This window comes from Phoxinus phoxinus, assembly GCF_949152265.1.
Source record: "Phoxinus phoxinus genome assembly, chromosome: 2".
Taxonomy (NCBI): domain Eukaryota; kingdom Metazoa; phylum Chordata; class Actinopteri; order Cypriniformes; family Leuciscidae; genus Phoxinus; species Phoxinus phoxinus.
In genome coordinates, this window is record NC_136877.1 from 7,781,430 (window position 1) to 7,803,439 (window position 22,010).

At 43.4% G+C, this 22,010-nt stretch overlaps 1 protein-coding gene across 2 annotated transcripts in view; it reads right to left on the reverse strand.

Moving 5' to 3' along the window:
* The window catches only part of zfhx3b (zinc finger homeobox 3b), a 431,922-nt gene that overhangs the window by 45,255 nt on the left and 364,657 nt on the right, over positions 1–22,010 (reverse strand). For both annotated transcript variants that reach the window (XM_079589354.1, XM_079589353.1), the window contains one exon: positions 19,661–19,892. In XM_079589354.1, the coding sequence (XP_079445480.1) occupies positions 19,661–19,892 (232 nt within the window). The remainder of the gene's footprint in view (positions 1–19,660; positions 19,893–22,010) is intronic.

Genomic DNA, 22,010 nt, shown 5'->3' on the forward strand with positions numbered 1-22,010 from the left:
ATTATGAATATTTATCTGATCATATTTTTAGATGTACGTGTAGTGTACCTATGTTTTTGGACACTACCATGATGGTAATATCATGGTATTACTTTAGGCACCATGAACATAAAAGTGTTTTTTCTGCTCTGCTGCTGAAACTACAGTGCCAAGGTTAAAAAATAAATAAATACATAAATAAATATAGGTTTTCAGTCTGAAATGATTGTGATGTGAATTTTTGTGAATTTCAAAATAATATGAAGACCACAAATAGCCAAAAAAATGCAACAACAAAAAGTTAACTGATTTAACATCAAATAATTGAAAGAATATTATTATTTTATTCAATACATTCTCAGAAATTGTAAATAAATATGGTAGTCATACTGTACTATGGCTCAGTAAAGCTCCAATGTAAGCCACAGAAGTTTTTGTAAGGGTGATCTGTGAATCGGCTGAGAACAGCAATAGGAAAAGAGATAAAATGGACAGGACCTCTTTCGGTTCTTACCAGCAGATGCAGTAGCCACACTAATTGGTTTAGGGCTAACATTAATTACCACATTGCTCATTAATGGATGAAGCCTTTATTGGTTCCATTGATCAGCAGGACTTGTTAGCCATCATCCTAAGCAATGGTGGATGTAACAAGCTTACATATTGGCATATCAATTAATGCAATCAATTCCTGCCGAGCAGCTGCCATTTCTCCCTCCCTGGGCCCGGCACTCGCTCCCTCTCATCCTCATCATTCCTTCGGACAGGCCAGACAACAGCCTGATGTCATCCAGGAATTAACTGAGAGATTCCTTCATTTCTGCTTAAGAGGAAGTGCTAGCTTGCTTAGCTCGGACAGAAAGCAGAAGTGCAGAGAGATAGGACACAAGCAGGTGGCGATATTCAGGGAAATAAAAAAAAGAAAAGTTGGCCATGTGTTAGTTCACAAGTCAGTCTAATTTAATTGTAGTGCCAAAAACAGACAGTCAAAAGGACTTGGACAAAAAGCATTCTGTTTCTTCTGGTCTTTTCTGATCTGCTGGTTTAAGATGTCGGTTTCTTTTTTATAATTAAAATTCATATTCTGATTATTAATTTTCCCGCACCAATGCAGTGCTTCTAGAAAAGACAGGAAGACACGGCGACATCTGGGCAGGCAGGCGGCACTAAAAACGGAAATAGCAATAGGACATTCTAACCACTATTTCAAGACTTGTTGGAATGTTCTGTAGGATTACCTATAACCTTTACAAAGTCAAGAGTCACATCTGAGCGAGATCCTCCTTGCCGCTGTTAAACGTGCTACATTCACTCCAAGAGTCGCTCCTTTCCAAACTTCCCTCTTTCTTTTTCTAATTGAGATCAATGCTGCTTTTTAAAGACACATTGATTTGCACTTAAAATCCTCTCTCTATCACCAAGGGTTCTACAGGGTATGCAGATGTTAAATATTACAGCAGCATGGTGAACTAAAACACAATGTTCTTGCGTAAAAACAAGGGTAGAAGACAAAGGAAAAACAGCCCATGATAGGTGGACATGCACCACGGCAAAATGGAGGGATTTAATGGCAGGTGTGCAGCACTTCATTTGCCTAATAACAAATCATTTGGATGGCGAGAACGTGGAGACGAGCGTTATATCACGTGCACAGATCATTTTTTCAGGCAATGGTAGTTGAAGTAGAGGACTTGAAGTAGACAAATTTAGCCAGGTTATTGATTGACTGATGAAACCCCAAGAGAAGAGTGGTCACAGTCCCAAACCCTTCACCAATGACTATCCTGAACTGGGAAAATTTTGTCCAAAACATACATTTTTATGTTCATTTCACACTTGTAGAAGACCTCTAAAAATACACACTTTTGCGCACACTATATAAACTTACACAACAATTACAAAGCAGAATATATTAACTAATATATCAATTTGTAAAATATACAACTGATCACAACTGCAATATTATATTACATATTGCATTTTTTTTTGTAATTGTTTTGCAAGTTCCTTCCATCCTCTTTTCAAAGTAGATGTAGAACATTGGTCAAATGTTGCACATCAAATGAGGTTGTCCTGAGAAGACGTGGAATCCAAACTCCCCTAGAGTCCTATTAAAAGAGAGACTCGTTTTGCTGGAGTTCATCTGCCCGAGCGGCTCATTCACTTCTAAATGACTCAACTGGCACATTTCTCCACACAGCCATGACAGCCCGACCCAGAGCACACCGTCCCAGAGGCATCCTTCCAACATTCTCCCCTCCCTTTAACTCAGACTACACATATCAGAGACTACAAACAACATTCCTGAAAAGCATATTTTAAACTTGAATAAGGGGCTCGTACAAAGGTTAGTTGCACTCACACGCAAGCCAGGCTTCCTGAGACATTTTGACATTAGACAAGGGCACTGTCGAAGCAGAGGCAGCTCAGATGTGCACATTAGCAGAAGAAGCGACAGCAAGAGGAAGATCAAGGTCAGAGGAACGAGCGATGCAAAGGAAAAGGCTGGATTCAGACTAGTTTGCCTACGAAAGCATATGCACACTGGCACTTCGACGGGCACCCATTCACTCACACGATCTGTGTCCTTCAGGCAGCTCCCCCAGACTCGGTCCCCTGGGCGACACGTAAGTGGGCTGAGCAATTAACAATTTCATGCTGATTGCCTGAAGCATGCTTTTCTATACCATAAAGATAATAGCATGAAGGGCGCCACATTCCCCCCTCACAGTCTAGACCCCCCCACCCACCCCTTCCAATCCCTACCCATAATTCCAGACCGCCTCCAATCCTCCAGTCCCGTGTGATGCGCTTTCCCCATTCATCGAGTCCTGAGCGTGCTGCCTGCTGGCTTCATTACAGACGCTCTACCCTCAGACAGCACATTTAAGAAAAATATAGAAAGGACTCCCTGAAGAGTAAACAGGTATGATTATTAAAGGATGTGGAAAAAACGGGGGGAAAAGATGAGATTCTCAGTCTCCCACTGGCATCAAGTGATTTGAAAGTCTAATTTGGCCACAACACAACAGGCGTACAGGTTGTACAAAACAAACCTCAGTTCCCGTGAGAGGGGAGGTGATAGACTCATCTTCAGCTGCCATTGGAGGCTGGCGGCGTGACAGCTTGTGACGGCAGAAACTGCACTAACCGCTGAATCTGATCAACATCTCCGCAATAGCACACGTACAATGTGCACATCAAAGTGTAGCGGAGACTAGAGGCAGGAAGCTAACTGTCCTCTAGTGGTAGTGTCTTGCTGCAAAGTGACAGTAAAACGGGTGCATAAAAATTGTGTCGTGCGTGCTCACGCAAAACCGCGAGTCTCATGGGTTTTTAAAGAACTGGTAAATATGCACATGCATGTCTGGATCAAGTTGTTAAAATGAGCACCAATATAGAGGTGATTTTCAGAGAGTTGCTCTTAATGTTGTGAGCCGTTTAGAGTGACGGGTGTAAATAAGGACGTGGCAAAATATAAACACTACATACCAACCCACACACAGCGGGCACTGCTAATGAACACACAAACCCTTTCCCAGACAGTTCACGTGCCCCAAACACTCATTTCAGTCTGAAATCACTAATGATATTTCTGTGTTAATGACTGCCTGTTTTTAAAGCAGCAGCTGCTCCGCTCATACTGGCAATTGTGGGATTTATTTATCGATTGTTTAATGTTATGACCAGAAAAGGGAAATTAATGAACTTGAGACAGATGAAAATCAAAACTGTGCGAGTGAACATTAAACAAGAAAAAAAAGAGATTGATTTCTTGCTATTTCGCATTGAATGGATACATTTCCTTCATGGTATACAGTGTCTACTTGCCCTTGGTTGTTGTTTCTTTTCTTTTCCCAATTAGATCTGCCAGTAAAAGATAATAAGGAAAGTAAATTCAAGAATTGATTAAAATATAATAATAAATGCTTGATTGCATTTTGCACTGATAGAGTAAAAATCCCTTATCCTCTTTAGTTCTCAAATGACTGCATTAGAAACGCTCCCAAGAGAGATGAGGGAATTGGGGAAGGATCAGGAAGAGGCATTAGGACAGATCACAGGGAAAAAGTTGTGATGGGAGCCTGCCTGATGCATATTGCACAAATAAATTGCAAGAGCTTTCATAAAAAGGGTGAGCTCCAATCTGATTGGCTGACTTCACACAATTTCATGAAGCTAAGACATTAAAAGACATTAGGTTTGGTCACTTTACCTGTCAAACGAATGCTTCCTGCCAGAATAAGCTTCAATTTAAATTCAGACTGTATGCCTCATTCATACAATGTCAGGACATTACTTTGCATCCTCAGGTGATCATGGCTTTGAAAGGAAGGAATTACAAAAGGATCCAGCATTGATGCACGCACCCCCTCCCATCTTGTTTCTCGCTCCCCCCCCGGTCCACCCCACCACACCATCTAAATTGCAGTCACAACCCCCAGCTCGTAGGGGATGATAATTGCAGACGGCCAATAAATTACTACTGCCTCCACATCAATTATAAGCATCACGTCTGGCAATGAGGAAAATGAGATCTTGTGACAAATTTCATGAGGCTTGGCTGCCCAGCAGCCTTTCTTAACATGCTACAGATAGCAATCCCTTATCTAGCCTCTGTAATGGGGAGCTACGGATAGAGAGATGGAACAGCAGCCATTTAATTAAAAAGCTGGGTGGTGGTGTGTTGGGGTGGGGGGTTGTGTAATTCATTGTAGGGGCCCAGGAAGAAGACAAAGGCTTTGTCTCCAATACATATTTTGCTGTGCGTTGCCAGTCATCAGGGACCACGCTTTTGCCAGCGTTCGTTTGATAGCCATTCAGAGCACTTTTTTCCCTTCTCGGTCCATTCCATTCCCCCCCACCCACCCCCCTCCAATCCCTTTACCTCTTCTACCTCCTCCCTTCCCCTCTTTTTTATACTGTTATTTCCCAAGGGACCGCTGAGGTGCTTGCTCCACCAGGGCTGGTGCAACTCATTTGAGAGGGGCATTTTTTTTAGTACGAATGGCTGCAGAGAGCGAGCAGACAGACAGTGGCACTGAATGAAATGGCCCCGGCACCTAATTGCGTTCCCACCTGGGAAGCGCGGGTGAAGGCAGCATCTTCGGTGGAAGGAATAGGGAAGGGGACCTGATGAGGATTTATGGAGGACAGCGAGACGGCAAAATAAAACACCAAAAGGAATGGACCCTAAATCTTATTTCCCACCGCAATATTCATTGCTGTTGCAATCGGGTGCGCTGATAGAGCGTTGCAAAAACGACCGCTGCGTTCAAATTATAGCTGCACTCTCTACTAATATTTAACATCATTAGAAAATCATTAGAAAACCATCATAAAACCTGGGATTATGACTAGAGCATTAAACACAATGATTATTCAGGGTGTTCCTTTTCCCCGCTTTTCCCTCGGAAATGAGATTTCGCTCTCCACGCCTGTGCAGGAGAAACTAAGAGTATTTCTCATAATTACTACAACATTTGAAAAACATTGGCCTGCATACATTACTATACCATTATATGATTGTTTTTCATTTCCCCAAAGCAAAGTTCTTAAAGATGGGCTTTTCAGAGAATGACAGCTGCGAGCGGCATTAATGCAATTTCACCATGAGTGTAAGAGGGCTAATTCAGATATTGCCCACTGCCTCTGCTGTTGAATGGCCGTTGTCATTAATATGTTATTTCTCATTGCGTTTAACTGGACACACAAATGGCCACGCAGTGACTTTCCATATATTCCACAGAATTACCTTTCAACAGTCGGGAGATATGGTATTCACTGTGCTGTGTTCAAGTCGGGCTGTAATGTATTTATCTTGCCTAAAATATGGTATTTGATGAAACTACATTAGCAAACAAAACTTGCGTATCTTCCTTTTAACTGCATACATATTCCACAGCTATTGCTTTCAAATAATTTGTTTTCACTACTCACTTTGGGCCAACTCCAGCAGGATATCACGGAGTATGTGTGTGTGTGTGTGTGTACGGGCATTATCAGCAGCAGTAATCAGCCCAGAGGGAGAGGGCATGTAATGGAGGTTTCCCCAGAGGAGATGAAAGCCGCAGGGCTGAGTGGGTTCACAGGCCCAGGGTCTCTCTCACTTTCTCAGGCGGGCGGCCGCTTTTCAGGAGCTCGGTTCACAGAGATCCCTGCTGAGGAGCTGGCTGATGAAGCTCTTTCCTGCCTTGTCATGTTGTGCAAAGGTACTGACCCCTTGACCCTGCCCTAAAAAGCCCTCCTGGCCAGACTGGGGGGGTCTCACAGCATTTGTAGGGGAGCATATCCATGTCTTTGCGGAATTAATCTGCGGACAGACAATAGACGCACAGCAGTGGCATGGTTCAACACCCCATGACAGTCTATAGCAACAGCCGATGAGGAATGATTACATCATAAATGAACACACAGGTCCAGGAAGCTCTGAATGTGTGTGTGTTTGCATACACAAGTCAATCGTAGGACCTGCGTTTTATACTCGCATTCAACGCAACCTTATTAATTAATGTATGGTGGACACCTATGTTTGGAAAAAGCCCCTTCTTTTGGACTTACAGGGGGAGTTCGGGACTGGAAATTCTCTTCAGGCAGAAAAAACGGGAGGTTAAAATAAGAGCAATCCTTGTCAAGGCTTTGAGAGTAATTCAACTGACACTGATGAGAATCAATGCTCCTTTGAATGCATTACTTGGCAGAAACAGGCCTTTTGTCCCTTAAACCCAGCCAGCGAAAAATGATGCCCTTCGAACAATGGGGGGAGAGGTGAAAATATAAAGAGTGAGAGAGAGGGAGAGAGAGAGAGAGAGGTCCACCCTCCATTCCCTTTCACTGAGCCAAATGGATTCCGAGCACTTATGCATTAATCAATCAATATCTCTCACTGTACATCAACGGCGCAACCAAGTTATGAATGACCTTTCCAACAAAAAAAGGACACTTTAATGTGCACAAGACTACATGTAGCTGAGTAACTTTGGCCCATTTTTTATCACGCATGATTACACCTTCACAAGGCACAGGGCCATTAATAGTGCACTAAATATGACAAGGTTAGTCATTATTCAATTAGCACAAAAGAAGAGGGCAAGGGGCAAATCGGTGAGAGAGATGGGGGATGTCATTTTTTGGACATCCATCTGTCATTCAGTGTGGCACAGAACGAACTGACTAACCCAGAAACATATTGTGCTGCCACTCATTGCAACAATTTTCATATTATTTCAATAGCTTCATATCTTAAGTGTCACATTTTTCAATTCCTGCTTACTCGGAGTAAAAAAGCGAAGTCACACTACATTTACATGTAGCATCTGTGAGAGGATCTCATATGCTTTAAGAGCACTTCTTTTGTAACAACGTTCAAGAGCTAATTTAAAGATGGCTCCTATCTTCAGATAAAAGATGACTGGAGCAGCTGTCGCACTTGAGAGGAATCACTCGCAAAGCCAAGTCTGTTTATTATCAAGCACAATGTTGCACTATCATACAGCTGATCACTCTGATACAGTTAGTCCTCAAAATTACTTCGAACTCGGCCATTAGGACAAACATGACGTCCTCCGCCTTCCGAGGGTTTCCTCCAACAGACGGATCCGCTTGAAAGTGTTTGGGTTGAACTTTTTTCATCTTAAAGAATAATAAAATCAGCAGCAAAGTGCTTTTAATTATCTTTTCATCAGTTATTACTAATCGTAGTCCTTCCCCCTTACTTTCTCTAGATGGGAGTCGAGCGGTTTTAGACTTCGGAAGCGAAATCTCTCATGGCCGGGAACCCGCTCTGTATTGATGGCAAGAGCGGCACTTAACTCTTTGAGCAATCAAAACTCAATCATTTCTCATTAAAATCCTGAACGCCTGAAATCAGATAACATTTGGGGAGAGACTCTGGCTTCGTCCGAGAAATGGATTTCTCTGGAAAAAAAAAAAAACCCTTTCCGGGAGGAGGGAAATTGTGAACAGACAAAGCTCGAAAGAATTTGCCTTTTTTTTTTTTTTGGGACCGAATAAGAAAAATGGGTGCATATTTAGGATTTTGACATGGGTACTTCTTTTTCTCAGCCACTCTTTTTGGGCTCTGTTGGGGCGTGGAGGTGAAGCATGGAGACAGAGTGGAACGGACAGGAGCTGACTGGACAGCCAAGCTAAGAAAGGAAAAACTCAGGCCAGGAGCACAAATTAATGCTATTGTGAGTTTGCGCACAATAGGGCCTGCAAAGTGACTGCGGAAGACCCTTAAACAAAGGAGACATCGCTCTTTCCTCCCTTCCCAATTAGATTTTCTCACCCGTTTTACATTACAAAAAAAGGGGTCCATTTTTGCCTAATTCCTCCTTGCCACTGACACAGGCACCTCGGAAACTAAACCAGGAGCAGATTAGCGCCAGGCTCGGCATGATTGACAGCAACCTGCGCGCTTGTTTTGGACACCTACACTGTGGCTCCTTCCCAACCATGAACCCTCCCTCCCCTCCCTCTCACCTCCCTTACAACTGCGTGTGATATTCAGCAAGTACATGCCAAAGACACATTTTAAAAAATGTCTCCTCGCTTCATTTTGACCATGACCCGAGAAATGCTATGTACTATTAATATATATTGCACTCTGCATATAATCCTTTGAGTCTCTAGACTGTGTTCAGAGATAAACAGAGGTTCACTGTATTATTTATCATTTGTTGATGTGTCCTGTTTTGCGCTGGTTTAAATGACTGACAACCATGGGACTGGATATGAAATTGAGGGACTAGTAGATGTGAAGTGAGTGTGTGTGTGTGTGTGTGTATCTGTGTGTATGTACAGTATGTTTTCTTTAATAGGCACGGGTTGGCTTGTCATCTCTATGGCTGCTCCACAGCATTGGCTCATTAAGGACACAGAGCGGAGTGATTCTGGTAAGTTCATGCTAATTTCCATCCCTGTCTGCTCTACCACCCTTCTGAGACACTATTAGTGCCTGTTTGAATATTCAGATAAGCAGGGACCAGAAACGCACAAATTAAATCCCTTTATTCTGATTTAAGTCCTACATTGGGCTCCATCTGCACCCCCTACATATGGGCAACAGTAAAGATAGAGAGCAAATATAGAGAGACAGAGAGAGAACGAGGCCCTCAAGAGTGTTTCTGGCATGCTAACCGCCTGCATGAGGGTTACGAAACATATGAACATTATAAAACTTAATATCTAGTGATAAAAACTCCATTTTAAGAGCTGCAAAGTTTTAAGGGCGTATGAGCTGAGTTTTAGTCCTTCAGAATGAGAAGAACTCAAAGAAAGTCTTCAAAACAGGTGTGTAGAATTATTGACCATTGAGAATGAGGGGAGAAAAGAAAGGGCAGATGACCATTGAGAATGAGGGGAGAAAAGAAAGGGCAGATTTTAACAGTGGTACTCACTCTAACGCAGTGCCACACTGCCCTAAAATAGGGCTGGAATTGCGTGTCCTTCCCTCTTAAATGTACGGCACAGCTGAATTGACTCAGAACTCTCCTGTATGGTGACTGAGCAGTTAGCATGAAAATTGACCTTTGCTTGCTTTCTGAACTGTGGATTATTCATCTGTAATGCTTTCAATTGGTCAGGGTGGCTTGAGCTGGAACCTTCTGACATATTTGCCTTCTCCCTTTCCTCCTCTGTGTCTTTAAAACTAATTTCTAACTGAAAAAAAAAATGCACTCCAAGACCTTGGTGAATGACCATGCCAAGAATCCCAGCGCAATAAAAAAAGGGCAAAAAAGCTTGTAAACTGCAGCAAGGATTGGAAATCAACAGACAATGATTGCATATGCAGTAAGCGTTTAACAAGCAATGTGTAAAACAAAGAAAGAGGGGAATTTGGGCTCAGTAGTGCTATTGTCTTTACATAGGGCTGGTAAAATATGGCTAAAAAAAAGGTGTGATTGCTGTCAAATGGCCATAAATTGACACCAAGATTTGTAAAAATGGCTTCGAATCTTCTCATGAGAGCATGCAACTTTGATGTGCCATGGCAGCTATTGTGACTTTCATTGTACTTTATCCAGTAGTGGTCTGACAGGACACAAAGTGCTAGAATAAATACACATTCACTGAATGTTTTTGTCTAAAGATCATCAATCAGTAGACTCAGGCCCATCTGAACGGGCTGCAGTGAGAATGTGTCTGCTAGCAGCTAATAAAACAGAAAATGACAGAGATCGAGTCCAAGCAGACAAAGAGATAGTGTGAAAGCTTGAGACATCATAAATCTGGCCCAGTCAAACTCCAGGAATGTCCCAGTTTGTCAAAAACAAATAGCAGCTTGTCTCCGACCATTGCTAGGCAAAGGAGCCCTCACATCTGGTCAAACAGACCTTGCGCTCTGTCAGGAATCTGGTTGAGTCCATTTTGGACAAACAAGGCCTTGATGGGACATCACATTGCCCCAGAAAGACTCTGCAGTAGTATGGAGACTAATCAGAAGTCTTCATCAACAGATGTTACAGTGTGGCTAATCAATAAGCCACATAGCAAGGGGACTGCAGTGGCCTACAGCGTGAGAATCACTGTTTCTTTCCTGTGAAGTTTTGCCGGGCATGTACAAGGAGCGAACACGATGGCATCTTCGTGTAGGAATCCAGCCTTCGCTCCCCTCAAAGACCCCTGTCAGAATACACTAATGTCACATTGATCAGCCGTCTTGCCTTCCCTAACATCCCTCCATTCCCACTTCTGTCGCACGCTCCTTCTCTCCTCTGGGCTGTGTGTGAATAATCAAGCGAGGGCTGAATCAATGGCTGCCGTGCGCCTCCACAGGTAAAGGTTAGCAGGGTGGAATATTGAATTATTCCTGCTTCTCTCATCAGTGCCATCTGCTTGGCTGCCTCTAATTGACAGGTCAGAGGGACAAGATGGCTCTCTTCAGTATTTATGTGTGTGAAAGCCTGATCTTCTGCATTCTAGCCGCAAAACAACAGACAGCATGTCTGCGATGAAACGTGCATCTTCCCGTTAGCAAGGGATTGTTTCATGTGCCAGTTGCCCTGAGAAGCCGCGAGTCAGAGAGAGGGCATTCTGCTGTCAGAGCTGTATGTTGTAGATGCAGGCAGCTCATCCACAGCCAAAGATCACAGCCTTTGATCTTTCACTTCCTCTCTAGAGGGGACAAATCAGCTTATTAAAAAAGACACAAATCTAAAACTTTCACTGTTTCTGATCGACAATGGGAAAACTCCATCTCTCAATCCCTCCATGTTTTTTCACCTGTGGTCACACCAAACTGATGAAACTCTAACTGAGGGAAAAATTACCCGTCTGAAGTAGCAGCATGGCATCAAAAGCCAAATCTGAGAGCAGCTAAAAACTCATTGACTTCAGTCTCTAGTAGGGGTGTAACGGTACACAAAAATCACGGTTCGGTACGTACCTCGGTTTTAAAGTCACGGTTCGGTTTATTTTCGGTACAGTAAGGGAAAGAAATGCAAACATTAAACTGCAGGTTGTTTATTACTATAAACTTTTTTTTTAACAGTTTGTTTTAGGGGTGTAACGGTACACAAAAATCACGGTTCGGTACGTACCTCGGTTTTAAAGTCACGGTTCGGTTTATTTTCGGTACAGTAAGGGAAAGAAATGCAAACATTAAACTGCAGGTTGTTTATTACTATAAACTTTTTTTTTAACAGTTTGTTTACACTTTTTTAAACACTTTTTAATAAAATATAATAACATATATATAAAATAAAAAAAGAATAAGAAATAAAATACTGCTGCAAAGTTCTCCACTAAATAAAATACTCTCAGTCTCAAACCAATATCACATAATAAAATATAATGAAAAATATAAATATATAACTATGATTACAGTGCAGCATTACCAATCCCAGCTTGTAGGCCTGCTCATATTTAAAAATTAAGGCTGGGAATCGATAAAAAAATGAACTAATTAATTGCACAATTTGCTGTTATAAATTGCAATTCCTCAAATATATATAACTATACCAGCTCAGCAAATAGAAGTGTACTACTGAGAAATTTCACCTTATTTGAGCGGACTTTGCTTTTCCAGTGCGTGATCGGTACATGATTGGAGTGTTTGGGCCGTTAACGACAGAGCAGAACGCGCAGCGCAAACACGGACTCGAACATTGAGCAGAGAGCGCAGCGGGCCGACACACACACACACACACACACACACACACACACGGAACGGAGAGTGCGGCGGCGCACGCAGAGCGGAAAAGCTTTTTTTCGCCCTGCAGTATATTTCATTAGGTTACAGTGACGACGGGTAAAACACTGGTAAAACTTTAGAATCAGCTGCAGGGCGGGATTTGCGCTGAACGCGGAGACTTCCGCCACTTAATATGTTCGTGTGGAAACACGAAAATGTACCTATGTTCCGCACACAAAATATTGCATTCAGTCATTCGGTACACACGTGCACCGAACCGAAAGCCCTGTACCGAAACGGTTCGGTACGAATACACGTACCGTTACACCCCTAGTCTCTAGTGTACCTGACAGCCATAAACTAAAAAGAAAATCTATATGAATGTACAGACAGTGATTTCCTAACGCCTGACATACAAAATATCACTTCTGAATACTTGGAGAAGTGCTCTACATTTATGCTAATTGTAGTGTGTGTGTGTGTGTTTGTGGACATATGTACATGCATACCTGAATTCATCATATACTTATTATAATGGCTTATTTAATATACTGTATATATAGCTTGAACTTTATGGCGCTTTTCCACTGCATGTTACGGTACGGCTCGCTTTAAATAGTCCCACCTCTGTTGAGGTTCCAAGCGTACCGTACCGATACTAAAATCTGATGTGAAAACACTGCATATTACTTATTGGTCTGACAATATCGTCACTACCAGCATCATTGTATTTGCGACACGAGACACCAAACCCGCTAGATTTGAAACACATTTCTCCGTCTGGCAGTTAAAAACATCCACATGCCGAGAATCAATAACACCATCCCCTCGATAGCCTCCCTTGTTCCTGTGTTGTACGTTTGAAATGTGACACGTTTACTATGATGTTATGGCAGTAGAGGCGACGCAACTGTAAGATCAGTCTATAATCCCACCCACTTTGAAGCGTTACCAACTGCAGTGGAAAAGCAAACCGATCTAAAGCGAACCGAGCCGTGCCGAGTCGCACCACACAGTGGAAAAGCGAAGCGAGACGAACCGTGCTGTGCCGCGTCGAACCGTACCATGCAGTGGAAAAGTGCCATTACAGCAAATCAACTAAGCTCATACCAAAAATCTCAAACTGGTAAAAAATTGCTGTAGAAACGACAATTATATATCTGTCTTTGACTACGAAAGACCTTTTCAACTCTCTCCATGTCATCTGCTGTTTCTCCTCCAGCCACACATTTCTGCTTAGCTGCAGTCAGCTTGGACACATGACTGACAGTTCCTGTCCTCTGCGGTCTCAGTGCCCTGACTGACACAGGACGAGCGCAAGCCTTCAGCCTGCCACCCGAAACCCTCGCGCCCTGCTCGCGCTCCCCACCGCAGCCTCCAGGCCCCGGAATAGAACTCATTAGCACGTTTGGTAAGTACAAATGAGATGACTGCCTCCTGATGGACTGTCTATCTTTTGGATCAGCTTTCAGGGAGAGTGTCTCGTAATGACGGGTGAAGGGAATGAAAGAGGGGGAGAGAAACTAATATTATAATGCTCTCTGCGCTCACTCGGGGCAGTGCGCAACTCGCAATGGCCTGAAATGGAGGGCCCTGAAGTGGGCTTGATGACAGAGGAGGCCTCTCTCACCCACATGTAGGATCCCACTGTGGGTGTGTGAACACCCACATGTGTGTTAATTGGGTGTCTGTGAGCATGTGTGCCTGTATACAGTACAAATCTGCAGCACAATTTACACCCTCTTATCTTCTCCAAATCAAAATGGAGCAAAGAAGTATGTGCTCTGCACCGCTCTGCTCAACATACACACAAAAAACATACCATCTCCTGCACATGTACTGCCTCGAAGGCCCTCCGTTTGACCCAAGTTACTCTACCTCCCTGTTAGGGCAGGCAATGGTCAAATCTATCCATGCCTGGCCAGTAAAACGTCAGAAGAAAACGCCACGCAATCCGTTTTGACTCTCAGACAATCCCAGAATAGCAATTGCGCTTCTTGGTCAATTTGCAGTAGCAGGATGAGCCAGGGAAGGAATTTATACAGCGGCTGTCTATAAACCAACCGGCAAAGAAAAGACTTCCTTGTGTGAGCTTGGCGCGGTCATATGAGCCCAGCCCAACATTGCGCTGAGTGGAAAATCCATAAAGCCATCACTTAGGTTCTTTAATAAAAGGGCCAGTTTTATTTTAATATTTTTCAAAATGAAAGGTAATGCATTTATGAAATTCGTGGCACGCTCAGTGGACTAAAAACAATTTCCTCTGCTAGGCTGTGCCCTTCAGCTGCGGATTAAGGGACAGACGTCCAAGAGGAGCCGACCCGAAGCCCTCGGTGGGGCCCTTACCAATCGGATCGCTTCCCCTCGTCTCTAGCAGCATCCCAGCAATACCATATTTTATTAAAAGAATCCTCAATGATGTTTGTTGCATGACTTGCCCTGTCTTTACTCAGATGTACCATGGCATGGTTGGGGTAGAGCGCGGGGGTTGTGGTTAGCGGCTATAATATCCTGTTTCTGGGAAGGTTTACTTTGCATTTTAACAAGCATGTAAAAAGTTTAGGACATTCCAGGTCCGGCTGCTGTCTGCAGGGCTGTACGGGGCCCTGGGTCCAGACATGAGCCTTGCCCTAGATAGCCCTAGCCAGCATTCATAGCGCCTCTTCCCCTGCGGAATGCACATGCTTTATGTGCTTCATGCAGACATGTGGCCCTAGTCAATAAGAAACAGACACGTACAAATGTGCATACACACATCCACATCCCTCTAAGCTCAGGGTGACATTCCAGTCCAGTAAAAATAAAAGTAAGGACTTTTTAACACCGCTCGACTCTCCCCTCACTTGACATTTCCTGTCCGCTGTCCAAGAGCTTTAGTAAGTAAAGCAAAGAGCCCAGCAAACATCCAGCGTTTGCTTTAATAATGCATCAATCCGTGCATGGAATGTATATTTGCATATAGGGTGATATTATTCACGAGGCAGCAGGCAGATCATAGGGAGAGGAAAGAGATGCAATGCTTGCTGGGACAAGGTGAAGCTGGCACTCTGTTTGGTAAAAAAAAGATTATTTTCCCCATGTCCTGGTCTAGGCAGTGAACATGTAAAAAGTAAAAAGCAACAAAAAGCTACTTTTCTATAATGTGAATTATTAATTTAAAACTCACTCTAAGTATACCGCATTCTAATAATAATACTAATAATAAAAGTCATGTCAGTGACACTTGAATCAGTCAAAGACTAGTTTAGAGTCTCCAGTGCACTTCCATCTCCCGCCTGGGCACTGAGAGGGGAGGGTTGCAGCTGGCACAAGAATCCGAGCAGGCCGCTGTTCCCGTGTCTACAGACAGGGATTTCCTGCAGCACGTCATAGCTCAGCGATCACGGTGCTGCCATCTGCGACCGAAAAAGATTTACATCAGCAGCTAATCCACAGCGTCAGTGCAATGTGTTCACTCTCCAAAACAGCTTTCCCTCCTCTCTCATACAAACACACACAAATCTTCTGGGCTGGCAATGCCACCCAAAGGCCTGCAGCGCCATCAAAAAGCCAACTAACCATCTTTCAATTCCACTTACCTCTCTCTCACTCTCTCTCTCTCGCTCTCTCTCTCCTGTATCTGTCAGTTTGCAATGTTCAAAAAAACTTCAGTCCATTAAGTCTTCTGAAATGAGAGACCCCAATGTGTCATCTAGCTATATGCCCTGGTGAACATCACTCATAGAACCTGTCATCTGCTGCTGTAGTGTCTCTTCCCACACATCAAGCTCAGACACATACACACACACACACTGGAAGCCGACTGTGTGCATGTAAGCATGTGTTAGTGTGTGTTGTCTTGGGTGTCTGAGCTTTATGATTTTCAGAAACCCTTCTTGCAGAGAGCTCCTTTGTGTTGTTGCAAGAAAAGGGGTTAAGAATGACAAATGGACATCCAGTGAGAGAATGACATGCTTGAGCAGCACATTTTCAACGCGAGGCAGAAATTAAAACAATGCATGCCTTTTATCCGCACACTGCTCTAATTGGATGGGAAACTCTGCCGCCTTGGCACTCTGTGGGCGAATCATAGGGCAAAAAAAAAAGTGCCACAGAAACTCGGACTACACTATCTGCATTCACGCCCAGACACCATAATCACACAGATGTAGCGTATTTTGTGCATGCATTGTCGTCATGTCTGAATATCCTATATTGTGTTTGTTATGGGCCTAATAATGCTTAGCTGGAATGTACTCACGGGTGATTGGTTACTTTAATCAAGCCTGAACATGGTTAGTTCTGAGAGAAAACAATATCACAACAGCATATGGATCAGAACTGAAAACAAAGCTAATCAATATTTCCACAATCAATTGTTTTCATCAACAGCATCTGCTATGGCACACTTTCTCTGAATTAGTGGTATGGATCTTTTTTTAAAAATGATCCTCATTGATATTGTTAACAAATGACCAGAAAATGGAATGTGACAGTTCCAGAGAGAGAAGTGAAAGACCTCCCTCAGGGGTGGCTGTGCAGCCTTAATTTGGGAACTATTAAAGTGCTGTATCTGTTTGGCTAATGTGCATTACTGGGGGCTCTTAATTCATAAACTTTTACACTAATCGTTCGTCAAAGAGTTTTGAGTTTTAGGTTGTCACACATCCTAGTTCATGTGACTGTCTGCGTACTGTGCTGTAAACTGATTGAACTCTAGACCAGTTGAAAACGGGATGTTTTAATAATCTGAATACACAATACAAAAACACAAAGGATATTCTGGGTGCTTGCTAGGGCACTGCCATGAGGTTGCTAATGTGTTACTGGATAAGGTTTTACTGTGAATCAGTTCAAAAGATTAATCAAAATGACCAATTCAACAGAAATCTAAAAAAACATCCTTATGACAAGCGGTATAATTCATGTCCGTAGCACAAATGACTTCTATACCAAAGTTAGAATTAGGAGTTTCAAAAAACTCTATCCACAATGTTTTTGTCCAGGGTTGTCTGCAACTCCAGGTGAGAAAATTGGGGAGTGGGAAAGTCGAGCTCTGCTTAGGGAAGTAGCCCAGCATCTAACACCAACAGAGCTGCACACTACACGGCAGCAGCCAAGGGAATTGCTGCCTAGCTGACCCAGAAATCCAGGGCCAGCTTTGTTTTAACAAGCAGGGGAGCCTTCTACCACTTTAGCAACTGTGCCTCAACCACAAGAAAGAGCCCAGTGCCTCAGAAGAGCTAGCAGGGAGGAAATTAAATATTACACCATCAGGGAATGGTTTCACTCGGGTTAAGGGGGGCTGGGGGTGCAGGACATTAAGAAGTTTAAAGGTAGTTTGGAGAGGGCGGGTTCATAAGCACGGGGGACGGCAGTGAGGAATTAGCAACATTCGTACTTGCTGATGAAGAAGTATGTTCATTACCAGTGTAATTCGAACAAGATGCTGAAGCAGGTAGTTAAGGCGAAAAAGGCCAACATTCTTTATTACACACCTCATTTCATTTAACTGACCTTTAAATATACTTATTTATATATATATACAAGAGTTGAAAAAAGTCAGTCTTTGGCCGTGCTATTTAAAGGGATGAGACTTGTTTTCAAGCTAAGCAGTGCGCCACGGCTTGGCCGTCAGGAGCTTGAGTTTGATCCTGCATCTGTAGGGCAATCAATCAGCTGTTCAACGCTCCGACTGCAGCCCGCTCCGTTTGGTAAACAGAGCGTCAAAAGCAATTAGGACAGTGGTTCCTCTCGGAAGACCCAGCCTCCCTAACAGAGCGCTCATTGGCCCAAAACTGACGTCAGTAAGCAGGTATCGGCTATCAAAGGACAGGGACGCTGGGACCCCTTTCTCTCACTCATTCTGTCTGCGTAGGAAACAATAGCTGATAATAAGAGGCAGGCTGGTTCTCTTTTGAGCTGCTGGTCGATTTACACTCACCTTGTCCTTCATCAGCATTTCCCAGTCAGCACTGGGCTAGACCTCAGCCTTAATCACCTACATATTCTCTCCTGAAGGTACAGGAATTCAATAATATCTAGTCTAGAAAAAGGCAGTAATTAAATACATCAAAAAGCTTGCATGGCCACGCAATCAGCCATCATCAAAGCACGCAGCCATTTCTCACTAAAAAGAACATCTCATCTGACTAATCATGGAAGATTTCGGAAAAGTTGCACTGCACGGCAGACATAATGTGTTGTTTGTGAGTTGTTGGCTCATTTGACGTCAAGGGGGTACGACTGGATTGCTGCAACTAGAAAAAAAGATGGCAGAGGGTTGCAAATGTGTGTGTGCCTGCGTGTAGCGACTGCATGCTTCTCTGCCCACACATCCCTACTGCAGGAGTCATTACCTAACCTCCAACCAGACTCACAAACAAGGGAATCCATTAACGCACATCAAAGGTTAGCCAAGAAAATATATAAATAAATGCTACATCAACCAAAAAAGAGAGGGAGAGCTAGGAAAAGAGAGAGAAAACCAGACTTGTTTGTGAACTCTTTACCTCCACCTACCCAGAAACACACTCTAAATCTCCTACACCCCCACCCTTTTAACCTAAGTGGGCCTTCCTATTGCCTTTGCATGTTCACTTGTCCACTGTACTATAGTCATTAACATATTTGGAGTGCAGCGAGCAGAAAGCTTAATTGTCCTTAATTGCTCGGCTAAATATGTTCTCTAATGATTCTCCTCAGATCTGTGACTGCCTTTTGCGCAATTTCCCGGCCGCTGGCTTCATTATCCCTGCCTCCTTGGAACAAAGCGTCTTTAGAGGCCAACTCCCCCCGCCGTCTTTTGCTCTCCCTCTCTCTCTCCCCCACGGCACACCGCTAAGAGCCAGTCGGGCCGCCTGGCTCGCGGGAGGGAGGGGAGCGACGCACAATGGAAGTCTTTTGTCAGGGCACGAGAGTCAAAATGATTAGAAAACCAAATCCATGCTGAAACAGTGTGTTAATTGACTGCAGCTCTGTCGTCTTAATGGCTAACTAACATATGGCCTGACGAAGGCCTCAGCCCCAGCCTTTTGTTTTTAGCTCCCCCTCCCCTCGCCGTTCGGAGCTTAATGGCATCTATGATTGTTTGTTTAATGCCGGCACAGCAACGGGACTCTACTCGTATTAATGAAAATGCTGTGCCAGATCGCCGTTGTCCTTAGGATATCCTCTCGCCTTATCAGTCATCAATGGAGCACAGAGCCACAGCAGTGATGTCATAGGCACGACCCAGGGACTGAAGATGTGCTTTGCTCTTTCACTTAGAAGCATCTCAATGACTCCAGTGTGCTTCATGCCGTGTGGCCAGGTCTAAAAAATCAGGTAAAGATGCTGGCATTCAAATAATCTGCTCTATTGGTAACCGGAGCTGAAGCCATGCAACAATGAACATTGTAGTCTATTTATAAATCAATTTCTATCTATTAACAATCTGAGTTATGAATGGAGTGGGTATTTTCCACTCTCAGTTTCAAAAGAGGGGAACGCCACAACAACTAAAGAGGGATCCATCCCCAAGCATATCAGGTGAGCATAGCAGCTTGTATTAATTTGAATTCTTACCCGTGTCGGCAGACGGACACTTGCGAATGGTGAAGATGGCACTCAACTCCTCCTCTTCCTCGGGCAGTCCCTTCTGCAAGCGCTGCAGCTTCCGCAGGCTCTCGCTGCGCTGGTGCTTCATAGAACGGACGTGTTGGATGAGGTTCAACTTGGCCTTGGTGGAGTAGTTACACAGGACACAGTGGTAGTAGCACGACTCACCCTCCACAGCGTTCTCGTGCTGCTGCAAATGCTGTAGTGAGAGAGAGAGAGAGAGAACAAGAGAGTTAGTATGGGGTTTTTAACAAACGGGATACCTAATGCCATTTACAAATGAATAAATCAATTGCCAATCAGGACTCTGTTGTTTAACACAAAGTCAACGTCATTCATCAACACTAAGTTGGTCTCTGTGTGTTTCTGTGTGCTAACAAGACAGAGGGGGGACGTTGGCATCCTCTGGGCTGGTGAGCTAGACGAGAGGAGGATGTCAGCATCTACAGGAAGAGCTTGAGGAGGGACACACTGAGAAAAGTGCATTGATCCCTTTCACTCAAGAGAAGTCTTTCGTCTCTGAAAAGGAAACTCCAAACATCTGCCTGTTTCACGCATGGGATGCTAAATATTGATCACCAGTGAGTCAAATCCTGCTTCTTTGAGAGCAAGGCAGAAAGAGAGAGGGACGGGCGGTGGTGTGGCGCTCTGACTATCTCCAGTAGAGGGTATAGGGATCCTTGGGGAGGACCAGAGATATGTGCTATGATCCACAAACTCAAAACAAGCCAACCACACCGCACACCCAACGGTAACAACAATCCCAAGTCGAGTCTGTGTTCATTGAGCACAACACAACTAATCAATGAGATAAGACCAACACAATAAGGGCATTGCAAGCCTATACATCTGAATGCTAGCTTCTAGTTAGCACATGTGCATGTGTTGAAAACACTTATACATCTTGCCTAACCTTGATTCATGTCTTCTTTCAAGATATGATTGTGACTTGAAGAAAGCTTACGAAAGCTACCACTGAACTTTTGAACTTATACTGTCAATGTTAATCAATTGCAATTCATTCTTCATGGCCGTCATCTTTTTGGTGAATTGTTTTTGTGTATGTAGAGTGAAAGATTCATTGCAATTTATAAATGTCAGACTATACAAACACATACTCTACACCCTCCATGTAAAACAAGAGGAACAAATAACCTTTGTGTGTTCAGGAACAGCACACGCTATATCTTTGAAACTATACGACGAAGGCGCATGAAGGTCATTGGTAACTTTACTACTCAAAAAAGATATATAATAAAGATTATTTGGTTGGAACTATGGCCTAGCAGTTACTGTATACTTTGCCACACTGAGCAATGGTGCATAAAGGGGTGATATGTGTTGTGCTCATAACATTTCAATCATATCTGTTTATAAAATAGCAGTATCTTCCCGAAGTCTCTTTACCTTGTATTCTTTGTTTACCTTCCTTCTGTTACGCGAGTCACGAAAAAGCAACTAAATTGCACCACGAATGAGATGATGCAAATCTGTAAAAATATCTTTCTGCCTTTTTGCCTGGAAAAACATGTATTTTCTCTCTTGTGGAGAAGCTCTTAATCTCCTGCACAGACCACCCCCAAACCCTGACAAAGGTCGGGGAAAACAAATTGATTCATTAAGACGCGGCTGAGTTGGCTTTGCCCTGCAGCGCAGAGATGAGATGCTTTTCCATCGGCGTTGGATGCACAAAGCCAGAGTAACATTAGATTTTTAACCCAATTAAGGCCACATCAGGTGTTGACAACAGTGAGAGAGGAAAAAATATTATCTTCCCTGAAATGTTCTCCTTCTTTGGTAATATTAATTTTCGGATAACATTGCTATAAGGTTTTTTTTTTGTTTTTTTTTTAAGCAATTGTGGTGCTGGTATCATATGTCACCCTGGTATACCTAAGATGTGCATTAGGGCCACTGACTTCCAGGAATGGGTTTTTTGCTTTTCGTGTGTGCCCCTCAGCTCCATGTAATGGAGTTATTAGGTGATCGTAAAAGGCTCTGTCTTTCTCCTCACGCTCTCTCTCGCTCTCCTTCACTCCCTTTTCTGTTTGAAGTGGGGGTATGATGTCATTGAGTAGGTGCTGCTGGATGTTTTGGGCTTTACTTGAGCTGCGCTTCTCCGCCTCTCCCCCAACACATATGCAGCATATCAGAACTCAGGTACACTGATCTGTCACGGATTTGCTTGTATAAAACACCAAATCAATCCGTTGTGTGCTACGAGATGGCACAGTGTTTTCTTTCTTCGCAAGCGATGAGGAGAATATATGAACTGAAATGCACATTTTTTACTTGAGCCATCTTTTGTGAAAAGAAG